The sequence below is a fragment of the Papaver somniferum genome, chromosome 11, assembly GCF_003573695.1.
Source record: "Papaver somniferum cultivar HN1 chromosome 11, ASM357369v1, whole genome shotgun sequence".
Classification (NCBI taxonomy): Eukaryota; Viridiplantae; Streptophyta; class Magnoliopsida; order Ranunculales; family Papaveraceae; genus Papaver; species Papaver somniferum.
In genome coordinates this window covers 81,373,581-81,386,395 of record NC_039368.1, presented here as the reverse complement: position 1 = coordinate 81,386,395, position 12,815 = coordinate 81,373,581, and the positions used below count along the sequence as shown (strand labels likewise).

At 37.8% G+C, this 12,815-nt stretch overlaps 2 protein-coding genes across 4 annotated transcripts; both read left to right on the top strand.

Moving 5' to 3' along the window:
- The first annotated feature begins 967 nt into the window (after positions 1–967).
- LOC113323003 lies at positions 968–7,969 on the top strand. Of its 2 annotated transcripts, none has more exons than XM_026571228.1 (11): positions 968–1,287; positions 1,496–1,720; positions 1,808–2,085; positions 2,188–2,273; positions 2,380–2,543; positions 2,660–2,769; positions 2,947–3,216; positions 3,317–6,276; positions 7,128–7,239; positions 7,446–7,526; positions 7,682–7,969. In XM_026571228.1, the coding sequence occupies exons 1-11, from the start codon at positions 1,050–1,052 to the stop codon at positions 7,766–7,768; spliced, it is 4,611 nt and encodes a 1,536-aa protein (XP_026427013.1). In that variant the 5' UTR covers positions 968–1,049; the 3' UTR covers positions 7,769–7,969. The 2 variants fall into 2 exon arrangements, with proteins under 2 accessions (XP_026427013.1, XP_026427012.1); XM_026571227.1 differs by having other exon boundaries at positions 2,651–2,769.
- A 2,386-nt stretch (positions 7,970–10,355) lies between these two features.
- Positions 10,356–12,310, top strand: LOC113323004 (probable RNA-binding protein ARP1). 2 transcript variants are annotated; one of them, XM_026571229.1, is made up of 6 exons: positions 10,356–10,733; positions 10,830–10,974; positions 11,187–11,307; positions 11,521–11,563; positions 11,660–11,870; positions 12,006–12,289. In XM_026571229.1, the coding sequence occupies exons 1-6, from the start codon at positions 10,560–10,562 to the stop codon at positions 12,053–12,055; spliced, it is 744 nt and encodes a 247-aa protein (XP_026427014.1). In that variant the 5' UTR covers positions 10,356–10,559; the 3' UTR covers positions 12,056–12,289. The 2 variants fall into 2 exon arrangements, with proteins under 2 accessions (XP_026427014.1, XP_026427016.1); XM_026571231.1 differs by having other exon boundaries at positions 10,359–10,733; positions 11,986–12,310.
- The last annotated feature ends 505 nt before the right edge of the window (positions 12,311–12,815 follow it).

Here is a 12,815-nt window from a genome sequence, read left to right as displayed (position 1 = left end):
AAAAACATGGGAACTGAAAAATGGCTCTTCAAGCCATCCCAAGATTTTATGTCGAACTTTCCCCTCTAGACAACGCCATATAGAAATAAAAACACAAAATTGGTTAAAAAGGTCAAAATCAATAATTCCCGGGTGAAAAAGACATGTAAAATTTGATACTGTCTAAATGGACAACAATGTAAAAATAGCAAGGATGTAAACAGTTTCATCCTATCCATTTTGAAATATTTTTTCTTATTTTTAATTTACATTAGGATGCATCCAGTTTTATCCTCCCTCTTTTTTAAGTTTAAGCCAGGATTAATTCGGTTTCATTCTTGCTATTTTTTTGGTGTCCATTTCACCTATACTAATTTTTACTCGTTCATTTAAACCATGTTTTAAAAATATTTGAATAAATGACTAATTTTCAGAAATAAAAATTCGAAAATACTGAAACATTTATGGGTGAAATTGTTGATAGGTACAATGTAATGCACAAAGAGCTAGACTTTGTTGGTCTTGGCACAATTGGAATAGGAACCCTTCGTTGTAATAATGACATAGACACCTAGGAGAATGCACATACGCATCAAATGATTTCTCTTACCCACACAACCGGAATTGGGACCCTTTGGCCTTTGTTGGTCTTCTGCACCTTGATCGGATTTTAGATTGTCGTCGCATAAACTGTTTACTAACCACATATCGACCGGAATGGCAAATATGGTAATTAAAAAAAGATTTTTAAAACTGAGAAATTTCACTAGGTGTGTAGAGAAGTAACAGACACTGTCAATCCAGAAACTGGAATCTCAACACAAATACACATTTACCCCTCAACTTTCGTAATAAGACAAACGTTACTGCTCATAATCAAGGGCACTATCGTCCTACTAATCCCGTAGATTCCCGCTTGATAAGGTTTCAATTCAAAGAAGAAAAAAAAGATAAAAAAACACAGAAATTTAATAGGGTTTTATTATTATCCGTTTTATGAAGTCGAAAGTTTCAAATTAGGGCTTTGTTGATTTTCTCAATCGAATCTCGAAAATTTTCCACTGAGAGGGATGGAGAGTGATGATCTATCACTGATTGAGATTAATGGAGTAGATGATGATTTAATGTCAGATACATCGTTGATTTTGATAAAGGAGTTCAAAAACCCGACACCAACAACTCACACTGCAAATCTTGATCTTAATCTCAACGATAATGATGAGAATCTCATTGATTTCTCATGCTCTCCACTTCAACTCGACAGATCTACTAATAATCCGGTCTACCATTCTCGATTTCAACCTCCTGGTAAGGATTACTTGGATGTTTCTCATTTTTGTTAGATTTGCTTTCTTAGAGTTTTAATTTTGTGTAATGCTTGTTTCAATTGAGTTTCTAAGAAGAATTAGGTTAAAATGCAATAGAGATTGGGGAATTTTTGTGAATGCATGATTATCTACATTGTTATCTAGCATTTATCCCTAATTCGTGTTAATGGTGATGTTTGAATTTGCAGTGATAATGAAGGATAAGTGTGAGAGTTCTACTACCGCTACTACTACGGTTAATTGTTCATCACCAGCAATGTTGAAGAGTAATGATAAAGAGAACTTAAATGACCAAAATGTAAGCTTAAGGAGTCCTTGTGAAGATCCTCAACAAACAAAAAGGAGGAAAAAACGTGGGGGATACAATTTAAGGAAAAGTTTAGCTTGGAATAAAGCTTTCTTTACTGATGAAGGTATGTCCGTTTATCACCATTTCTGTAATTATCTTTAGAATGTTGTTGTGTTTTGAGGTTAATGGTTATGTTGGTTCTGTGACGTAGGTGTTTTGGATCCTTCGGAATTATCTAGACTTAGTAAACCTAGTCCTAGGCTACTGTCTAGTCCTATGTTGCTGTCTAGTGTTGCTGAAGAAGGAGGTAGTTCTTTTCGAAAAGGGGCTAAAGTGAGGGGTGCTGGATTAGATTTAAATTCAGTTAGAGGAAATTTGTTTACTGGATCACCTAAGAAGCCACCTCTAAATGAAGGTCGAAGGGTTACAAGTGATTCATTGTCTATTACCCATTCTTCCACTCAAAAAGCTGCATCTCCAATAACTCGGGTAAGTTTTCATGAATTTACTGTCAAGGTTGCATGATTTTACTTTTAAATGACTTATGGGTGCTGATTGTAAGCATTATCTGGTTTGTCATCTCATCTCAAGGCTTCAAGAAAGGTGCAGCTGATCAAGGCACCATCTGGAAGTGTGTCTCCAGGTGGAGGTTGTCCAAGACCCTCCACTTTATCTTCATATCCTTCCATCATTGTTTTTAATGGTCTTGTCCTTAATATGTATTTTAAAATTTCTTTGCTTATCAATTTGAGTGAAAATTGCATTACCTTAACCTTTTGTTACTCAAAGGAGGCTTCCGAATACAAGTACAGTAAATAGGACAGTTAAAGATTCCAAAATCCCAAAACCCACAATTCTAAAGGCAGAATCTTCTTCAGTTTCTACAATATCCAAGAACACTGCTGTGGGTTCGAAAGCCTCAAAGCTCAATCGCAATCTTCCACCAGGTATCTTCTCGGTGTTACTTTCTAATGATTCAGTAAGCTATGCATATTGCTTCATGAACTTAAAGATACTATGTGAATGATATCCATGTAACTCCTCTTTTAATCAGTTACTGCAGACAAAAGTGTAGGACTGAGAAGAGGGTCTTCATTGATTCCTGAGAAAAAAGCCAACTCTGCATCCTCCTCCTCCAGTAGGCCATATGTACTTCATTCAAGTAAAACTTCGGTAAGGATGGAAAGTCATATCAATATAAGTTTCTCCAAGTAGTAACTGTTGTTTTATCTAATCAACCTACCTACTGCATGTTTATTCTATATGCAATTGGCCACCGTTTTTGTGCTGAGGAAGTATTTGAACAACTTCTCTACCCCATCTCATAATATTTTTGCATATGTGGAACAGGTAAATTTGTCCAAGGATAAGCATTTATCAACTGATTTACAGCCTCCACAGCCTGTAAAAGGTACTAAGATTGGTCAGAAGACGACTACACATCCTGTTCTTTGTGTTGATAAACATAATGCAGTAGTTACTGAATCTCGTGCTGAAGTTGACAATCCTGCGGCACATAACACTAACTGTATTAGTGAGGATATTCCAAATCCACAAACTCAACCTACAAAAATAACCGGTTTGCGGATGCCTTCGCCATCACTTCGATTCTTTGATCAGGTACAACAACCTATTTATATTATCAAAGCTCTCTAATGCTAGGCGCAATTTTGATGTGTATTTCAGCAACTGTTGTTTATGGAGTTCTTTGAATTTGCAGCCAAAATCTGCAGCTTCTCACAGCAATCAGTCAGTTAATGCTCAATTAAGCAATCATCGAGACTTGGGTATTCCTATTGCAAGGAAACGTAGTCAATCAAACCGTGTTGTGGAGCCGAAACCTCTACTTAAACTAGATGAGACTTCTAGACTGGCAAAAGCTGAAACTACTAAAGTTGAAGTAAATGCCCTAAGCTCAACTTCGAAGTGTTCGGTTCCGCCAGCTGCTAGTATTGCTTCATATACAAAGTTGAAACCAAAGATTGAACCAAGCAATGTGCAGGTTGAAGCAAATGTGTCTGCTTCCATGAGTTCTTTTAACCAAACAAGCAGTCAAGAGGAATCATACAATGTTAATATTGATGTTGATAAGCAGGAGGTGAAGGAAGAAAACACAAGGAGTCACACACAAGATGAAGTTGGTCAGCACAAGGTAAACCTGGGCTCGGAGCTAGCTCACACATCTGTATGCCACACATCTCCTGCAATGGTCCAACGAGATAAACATGATGAAGTTGAGTCAAGATTGCATGATGTGCACATGGGTGTGGAGCTGAGTGGAAACCAATTGCCACAACATGCTGGATCTCCTGAACAATTTCAAATGGATAACCATCCAGAAAAGCAAGAAGTTGCCAGGAATAACAAAGATGGTGAAGTTGATCAGATTATGCATGAGGTAAACCTGGGGTCGCAGCTAAATACAACATCGCCTGTATGTCATAAATCTCCTGTACAGGTCCAAAATGATGATCAACTTGAGAAGCGAGAAACTGCTGTGAATAAAAAACATGATGATGTTGAGTCAATATTGCATGATGTGCACATGGGTATGGAACTGAGTGGAAATCAATTGCCACCAAATGCTGGATCTCCTGAACAATTTCAAATGGATAACCTTACAGAAAACCAAGCAGATGCCAGAAATAACAGAGATGGTGAAGTTGATCAGATTATGCATGAAGTAAACCTGGGGTCGCAGCTAAACAAAACATCGCTTGTATGCCATACATCTCCTTTACAGGTCCAGAATGATGATCAGCTTGAGAACCGAGAAATTGCTAGAGACCAGGACCATGTTAAAGTTGCGCAGATTTATCAGGGCGTACAAATGGGATTGAAGCCGAGTGACAACCAATTGCCACTACATGCAGGGTCTCCTGAACGATTCCAAAAAGATAACCATCTTGAGAAGCAAGAAGATGACAGAGATTATATACATGATGAAGTGGATCAGATTATGGATGAGGTAAACTTGGTGGCGCAGCTTAGCTCATTGACTGCATGCCCTATATATTCTGAACAAGAACACAAAGATAGCCATGTTGAGAAGCAAGAAGATCCCAGGCATCACATACAAGATGAAGTTGATCAGATTATGCATGAGGTAAGTCTGAGGCCGGAGCTGAATAATCAATTGCTTGCAAGTCTTACATATCCTGAACAGAACCAAGCAGATGATGAGAAGCAACAAGTTGCTTCCAATCACAGTCGTGAAGAAGTTGCTCCAAATCACATTCGTGATGAAGTTGTACCGGTGTCACATGAAGTGGACATGGATTTGGATCTGAGTGATGATGACCTATCGCCACTACGCACTGGTTATCATGGCGTGAGCCAGGGATTGGAGATGGGGGATGTACAGAAATACACATGTGTCTCTATTCCCAGTATACAATTAGGTGATGGTGATGACAACAGTGTTGCATGTACTTCAGCAGCGAATGTCGAATGCGTAGAAGTTGCTCATTCTGTCAGTGAAGAATTGGGCGAAGTAGCAGAGCTGATAAATCAATGCCCAGATGAACCAGAGAAAAGTAGGTCTGAAGAATCCCAAGAAATACATTGTGTTGGGAGTATTTCTGATGTTCAAACCCCAGTAGGTCTCGCAACGCAACTAAAAGAAAGTTGTTTAAAAGTAAGCAGCATAGAAAAGATCCTACAACTACAAGCTAATAATTCTCATTTTGAGACTCCAAGTTATCCTCCAGATCAGTGTGATGTCAGTCAGAATTGTTGCCCAGAAGATGTCAATAAACAGGCTGAGGAACAACTAAATGTTGGAAAGCCATACCTTAACGAACTTGAGTTGGTTCTGCAAGAAAACCATCATATGTCGCCGATGAAGGGTAGCACTCCACTCCTAGTTGCGGAGGAACGCTTTGTAAAGCCTTGTCCTAGCGAAGTTAACGTTGATCACATGTTGGAGATTAACGATAGCACATCATTCCTAAATGGGGAAAGATTGAATTCTACAGAGCCTTTACGTAATGAACTTGATGCAGATCAGCAAGAAGGAAATCCTCTCTCGGAGATCAATGATAGTACTTCACCCTTATATTCCGTGGATCAGCTAAATGATAGAAGATATTCCTTTAGTGGAGCTGAGATTGATTTGCATGGTGGATATCCTGCGGTGAATATGAGTGATAGCGCATCAATACTAGAATCTGAATCTTCTGAAGCATTAGAGAGAGATAATACATTAGGCTTGCCAACTATTACTCGTGAAAGTATCGTTTACGCCAGCATGGAAACAACATATCCTAGTGGAAATATGTGCGGAAGTTTGCAACTGGAAGAACGTGATGCTATGGATGGCAGCAACATCGAGCATCCTCTTGAAGAAGTTGCAGCTTTCCAGTGTTTAGAGAGTAAACTCCTAGCTGAAAATCATGAATTTCCCTGTGATACACCGAACAAGTATCCATCAGAGCACAATCTTCCCAAAGTTAATGCGGGCTTGCAATCTACTTTAAAGATCAGTGAAGACCAAACTGCAAATTCTGTAGCCACTTGTGTTACTTCCAAGGGTTTTACGGACAATGATCTGAAGAACTGTATCTCATTGGAGAAAACCCATACTACTCCTGGAAATAGTGGAACTCCAAATGGTGAACTTCAATATGAGCTCAAAAATGGTGTGCTCCCTAAAAAATCCGAGGCATCAACCATGGGAAGGTATTAATCATTTTAATCTTTCATATAGTTTTATAAGTTATAACATACCACTTCTTGATATCACATTACCAGTAAATACAGCCACATATGTGTTCCATCTGTTCCTTGGTAGTTATAACCTTACATATGAACCTAGAACTTGGAATTACCACTCTTGACTGCAAAAGCCTTTGAAACATGTTTGAGTTTGTATCCAGTCACATTCCACGTATATATGATAAGCCGTTTACATTCCCTTTCACGTTGTTGATCTAGACATGCGCTTTGCTGATCCATGTTTATGTTTCAACCCAATATTGCAGTTGGAACTGCAACTCTTGGTTGGTAAACCCCCTGTGAAACATGTTTGAACTTTAAACCTGTATCTACTTATCATGGTGTGTATAAGTACAATAAATTAGTTCACATTACTTGTCATGTTTTTGCAATCTAGGCATCAGTCATGCCCCTATGGAGCTGTTTTTGTGTATAGGGTTCCTTAATCTGGTAGTAGTTCCTTTGATTGAGTTATGTAATGTGGTTGCATTCATTAGTGGAAGTGTGACATAACTTACCATAGGTGCTGATTTCATGTTTCTGCAAACCATACCGTGGGAACAAATTATGTGGTAGTAGTTCCTTTCATCGAGTTATCTAATGTGGTTGCGTGCATTAGTGGAAGTGTGACATAACTTAGCATAGGTTACTAGTATCACTAAAGAGTTTCATAGCTAATTGACTACTGATTGGGTTTTCATGTTTATGCAAACCATACCTTGAGAAGAAATTATGCGGAGAATAGATAAAACACTGAATGCAATAAATTTTATTATAGAGGACCTTCAGTCTGACATACATGTCGTCTGTTACAGCAAAGGAAATTCTCTTGAAGTCCCAAATAAATATGCTCTTGCATTGAAGTATAAACTGAATGCTGTTCCATTTTCCGATGAATGGCTAGCTGCTCTTGAAGCTGCCGGAGAGGTAATTTCAAATGTGATTTACACTTACCTCATTACGGTCTTTTAGTAGCTACATTGTGGTGTTCCCAGCATATAGTGATCCTAGTAATCCATACAGTACAAATTGACCCTAAGTTTTGGTTGTCAAGGATCAGAAAAATGACTGCAATTCTCGTATTTATTAGTTAAGTTCTATGCTACAACGTTTTTGTTTTACTATTATTGCAGGACATTCTAACAATGAAGACAGGTGCCGTACAAAACTCACCACCTGACAAGTCTGTTCCAGAGCCCAGTCCTTGGTCCCCGGTATGATAGCCTACTTCTAATTCTCTGATTAGTTCTTGATGTCATTTTTATCTCTCAGATTCCAGTAGAAACTGGTCCTAAAGAAAAACCCCACCCCATTCATCTCAATTTGAGTTTTAAATTTGACATTTTACTTGGTTTTCTGTTTTTTCCAGGTCAAACGAAAGAACCAAGAGATAGGACCATTTGACTGCACAAAGTGCACCAATCTTCCAGCACCTCCCGCAAACCACCTCCCTTGAACTGACTCACCACGGGATAGCAGCATTGATCATTCTTTTGTTTCGCTAACAGTTTGTTACTGATTCAAAACAACTCACTCTTATCTTGCTACAAGAAAGATTTGCAGTTGTTGTATTTTGCAATCTTTTTGGCTCTTTCTCTCTAGGAAAGAAGAAATGTACATTTTTGAAAGCGCAATAATAAAAGTTTGCACTGCTTCATTTGGATCTGTATACTCTCACCACTTGCAGAATGATGAGTACAGTAGGATGATGCTTGAGGAATGAGGACGGGTCATGGGCACGTAAAGCGCAAGGATGGTCTTAGGCTCAAAATCGCATCACTGCTTTGGCACGTGATTGAACGTGAAAAGGGCACATGATCTCATGCGATGCTGCACGTTTAAGTCACGTGAAGCTGACTGGGGTACTTGAGATTTGCGAGTGACAATGAGCAGATGAAAAGGGAAAGGAGGGAGGAAGTAACCACCACTGCTGAATCTCACACACATATGTTATGATGATTCAATTTTTCCACCCAAAGACAGGGGAGCAGAGCAGATACAAATAGGAGGAATCCTTAAACTAAGGAATTGTTGGCACGATGAGATAAATTGTGTTGTTAATATTTTAACAAGGGAAATGCCAGTTGCCACGACGTGACCATCATCTTGTGTCGGTTCCTAATAGTTCTTGCATCCAACTCACTCACACCCCTCTAATTTTAATTACTACTCGCTCGCAAGTGATTTGCATAGTTTTAGAGAGAGAAAAATTGATGCAGTCTCAGAGGCCTTGGGAAGTAGCAGTAGTTGCTAGTCACTCTTCTGAAAACCACTAAAAGTTCTCATGTCTCTATAATGACTTTGAGCACATGAAATCCTTTTGCCAGCTAACCATCTCATTTGGCTTGTGTTTTAGGGTATAGTCATTAGCTCAAGCAAAATAAACGATCTAGCTTTCAAATAAGGATTCGATTGACTTGTTATCATGATGCATGAGAGCTAGCTAGTCAATTATCTGTGATTCACTCTCTTCAAAAGTCAAAAAAGAAGAGAGTCTACCTATTTTTGGTTTTCCTTTCTGGCTTGGAATCCTATCTAGACCACTAGTCATTGTGCCCACTGGTTTCTAGTCTTCTCATCTGGACACTTTTAAGTCTGTCAATATTTACTGCTCTTCAGTTGGTAAATCTTTTATCCAACATTGAAGGGTCGGTAAAAAAAAAATTCTTTCAATTTCAGTACAGACCTTCTTTCAACAACAACAAATGAACTCCAAACATGAGTGCAACCAACCAAACTACCCCTTGGATCGAGTCATTGAGATTTTTATATAACCCCATATGCTCTCAGAGAGTAATGTGTGGATTTTTTATATTGTTTATATGCATCAGCTAGCTTAGCTAGTAATAGAGCTGGCCACGTTACTTACGACTGACCCTCTCTAAATTCCAATATTGCAGAGTGAAACAGGAGTACGATTAGGTAACTGGAAGGACAAACGGCGTCAAACCCGCCATTTGTTATGGATACAGAATCTGTGGAAAAATATAAACAGCGCCGTTGATTCAGGTTATAGTAACATATTTTGTCTGCCAAGGATCATGGTGGCCTACAACCAATGAGAGGACTAATATTCTGAGCTGGTCTAGAGCTGTATAGACACTATAGAATATGTATGGATATTTGTAGTTTACAGAGATAGCACGTGGTAACCCATATGGAGATCATCATCCACAACAATGGAGGAGATGCAATTATGCAAAATCAAACAACTGAATCTCCATTCGCTGCATTTCCACAACATGCAAATCCAAATCAAATAATAACCAACCGCCTCTGGTTTATAACTGGATCATGCAATGCAGATCTTGAATATCGAGGGGAAGACATATTCTATGCTACATTTTACAAATTTTAGGTGAGGAGGCGAATTTTTGGTCACCAAGCACATTTTTGGTTAAAAAGTAAAAAGTTTAGGTAAAAAGAAATAAAAACCAGATCTCCAAGTCAAGCGACAGTTTTCAGGCAACAACGCAGATTTTGGGTCATCCGACTTTTTTAGCCACACAGATTTGTCTCTTAAAACAAAATTTGGAATATATGACAAATTTTGAACCATGCGGTGAATTTTGGATCATGTAGAAACATGAACTAAGGCAGAAGCAGTTTAGACCTAGTGTGTGCAACTGACTCCACTTATCAACTAGGTTTTAAAGGTTATTTCCTAATAGATTTACGCGAAACCTAAAATTTCGATACTCTTTTTATTTTCAAACCTGGCTGTGTTTCTGAACCAAAATACAACATGCAAATAGTTGATGGACCTCCAAACGCCGACATATCGAAAAACAGCCGATTACTAGTTCTGATTAAGTGACTGCTGAAAACTGCTCACACTACCAAGGAAAAAGTATAAACAGCCGCAAACTTACCCATAGTTAACTAGCATTAGTTAAATGTAAAAAACCTGACATACAGTCCAAACAGCCAATTCCAAAGACAAAAGCTCAGACAAACAAAAATTTGAGTTAAAAATGAAAAGACACCAAAGCACGTTGTTAGCTATGCAAAGTCTATCTGTCTAATGTCTACTCTCTTTCTCTCCAATTTCTAATCTCCATTTCTTTATTCATGTAATAATCTAAAGCTGCAAACACTTCTTCACATCTTTTTCCTCCTCATCCTCTCTATATAACCCATACTTCTTTCTCTAATACCATTTCTCTTCTTCAATTCTATCTCTGATCAAGAAGAAAACACTGATAATAATTCAAAGCCATCATCCACATTACACAAAGAAGAAGACAATGAATATGATGGGACAATTTGGTGATACCACACTCACAAAAGTATTTGTTGGAGGATTAGCATGGGAAACTCCCAAAGAAGCATTGAGAGATCATTTTGAGAAGTATGGTGATATCTTGGAAGCTGTTATTATCTGTGATAAACTCACTTCCAGATCCAAAGGATACGGATTTGTAAGTTTTTTGTTTCATTTTCTTAGCTTTGTATTCGCAATCATGCTGCACATTATTCAATTTTGCGTATAACTAATGGTATTTCTACATATGCAGGTGACCTTCAAGGAACCAGAGTCGGCTAAGAATGCTTGTGAAGAAGCTACACCCATGATTAATGGACGCAGAGCTAACTGCAACCTGGCTTCACTAGGTGCACGTCGTCCTAGGGTGATTACTTCTGCTCCATCGACCCAACAAGGTACAAACATAGAAAGAAACGAAAGCAGGCAGAATTTTAAACATATTTTAATCCTGAATATATTTATAGTTTTTTTTTTTTAGAGTTTCACAATGTTGGATCAGATAAAACAGTTATTTGGTTGATGAAGTGAAAATCTCTAGTTTTATTAGACATATGTAGATGTAGATAATAATATGTTGCTTATGCTCTTCAATATTCATGTATGATAGGATCAAACCATGGAAGTAGGTCCAGCACACCACCAGTAGCAGCAGCAAACCAAGTGCAATGGTATTACCCAACTGCAACACCAGCTTCTCCTTATCATCATGCTGTTCCAGTGCACTACGGGTATGTCCTAATTTTGAGCTTGGGTATATAAAAAAAAAAAAACTATTCACAAACCACTATGATAAATCTGGTGACAAATTTGAACATTGATTGAAGATTTGGAGTCTGATGACATTCACAACCTAAAACAAGCTCAATGGAATTTTTAGATTTTTTTGTTAGCGAGTGCGCATAAAGCTGCAAATGACTAACACTTTTATTTTCTTGTATCAGATACTCTCCGACCTACATTCCGGCTAATTACACTTATAATCAGGTGGGTCTAATAATCAACGATCATGAATTATGATTTGGTTTTAGATGTTGTTGGTTCCAATCTGATTAAGATTAAATCTGCCATGATGTAATACAGAAGGTAAACTACGCAAGTGGGACCCAGATGAATGGGCATTACCCGCAACAACAGGTGTATCCAGGTGGACAAGCAGCAGCAGGGACTATGGTGCCAGTGCCCTACCCCTACTACCAACAATTTTATCAACAGACTATGGGTGTACCTGCACACGTGGCGGGGCCCATCTCCGCTGTCCCTACTCTCATCTCAAAACCATCATCAAACACAGGTAAATTTGGTAGTCATATTAACCATTGATGTACTTGTATACAACAAATTGCAATTGCCTCACACCTTAACCATCATACAAATGAGTGTATTTTAAAACTGATATGTACAAACAGTTTGTTTGGCTGTGGAATAGGTATTGCTGCCGGGAAACAGATGGTGGGGGATGTGGAAAGAGAAGCTTAAAGCTTAACAACAACAATGAATATCACAATCTCCACCATTATCATTAAGATGAAAATTAAATTATAATTGTAACAATTAATTCAATTGTATCTCTCTAAATAAAATTTTATTTATTCAAGTTTATAGTAAGATTACTCATTCTCCCTAACTCACTCTTTTGTTTCTCAAACTTTGAGATGCAAAAAGAACAAAAAATGCTGTAGAAGAAGTCATGTATGGTAACATGTAAAATTTATATGACAAACTTATTACTTGTTATAATTGCTCAGTGACAAATTCAGGTATTTAACAATTACATTGATCAACTTTTCATAAATGTATGTAGGAATTTATCATAAATTGATCAACACTGATTAATAATGTCCCACTTTATAGATATGTAAATTAAGATCATTTGATTGTGAACTTCATGACAATCACACAATAAATATGCAAGAACAGTTTATGAGAAATACTTTATATATTTTATAGGCTAGTCTGTATTCTGTCTTCGATTAACTAGTGGTAGTTGTAATACTTTGTGGAGGTCTTGGCTTCTCTTTCTTGACCTTAATCGTAATGAGCAGTAATTTCTTCAACACTGTATTGATGGGTATTGTGATGCTTTTATAGGAAGAGAGAAGACCAAGTTCATAGGGTTTTAGCTTTAGATCTTGATCGTCCATCAAGGAAGAGCACAATCAGAAAATAACTTCTTAATAAAACCTAATAAATTTAGCAACATCTCGATTAGCCCAAAATCATCACATGGGCGCAATGA

Bases quoted from the DNA above. Each gene is read 5' to 3' on its own strand.
- LOC113323003 (XM_026571227.1), top strand. From the start codon at position 1,050: ATGGAGAGTGATGATCTATCACTGATTGAGATTAATGGAGTAGATGAT. The intron at 1,721-1,807 runs GTATGTCCGTTT...TCTGTGACGTAG, and splicing joins AGCTTTCTTTACTGATGAAG to GTGTTTTGGATCCTTCGGAA. The intron at 2,086-2,187 runs GTAAGTTTTCAT...TCTCATCTCAAG, and splicing joins CTGCATCTCCAATAACTCGG to GCTTCAAGAAAGGTGCAGCT.
- LOC113323004 (XM_026571229.1), top strand. From the start codon at position 10,560: ATGAATATGATGGGACAATTTGGTGATACCACACTCACAAAAGTATTT. The intron at 10,734-10,829 runs GTAAGTTTTTTG...CTACATATGCAG, and splicing joins GATCCAAAGGATACGGATTT to GTGACCTTCAAGGAACCAGA. The intron at 11,564-11,659 runs GTGGGTCTAATA...GATGTAATACAG, and splicing joins CTAATTACACTTATAATCAG to AAGGTAAACTACGCAAGTGG.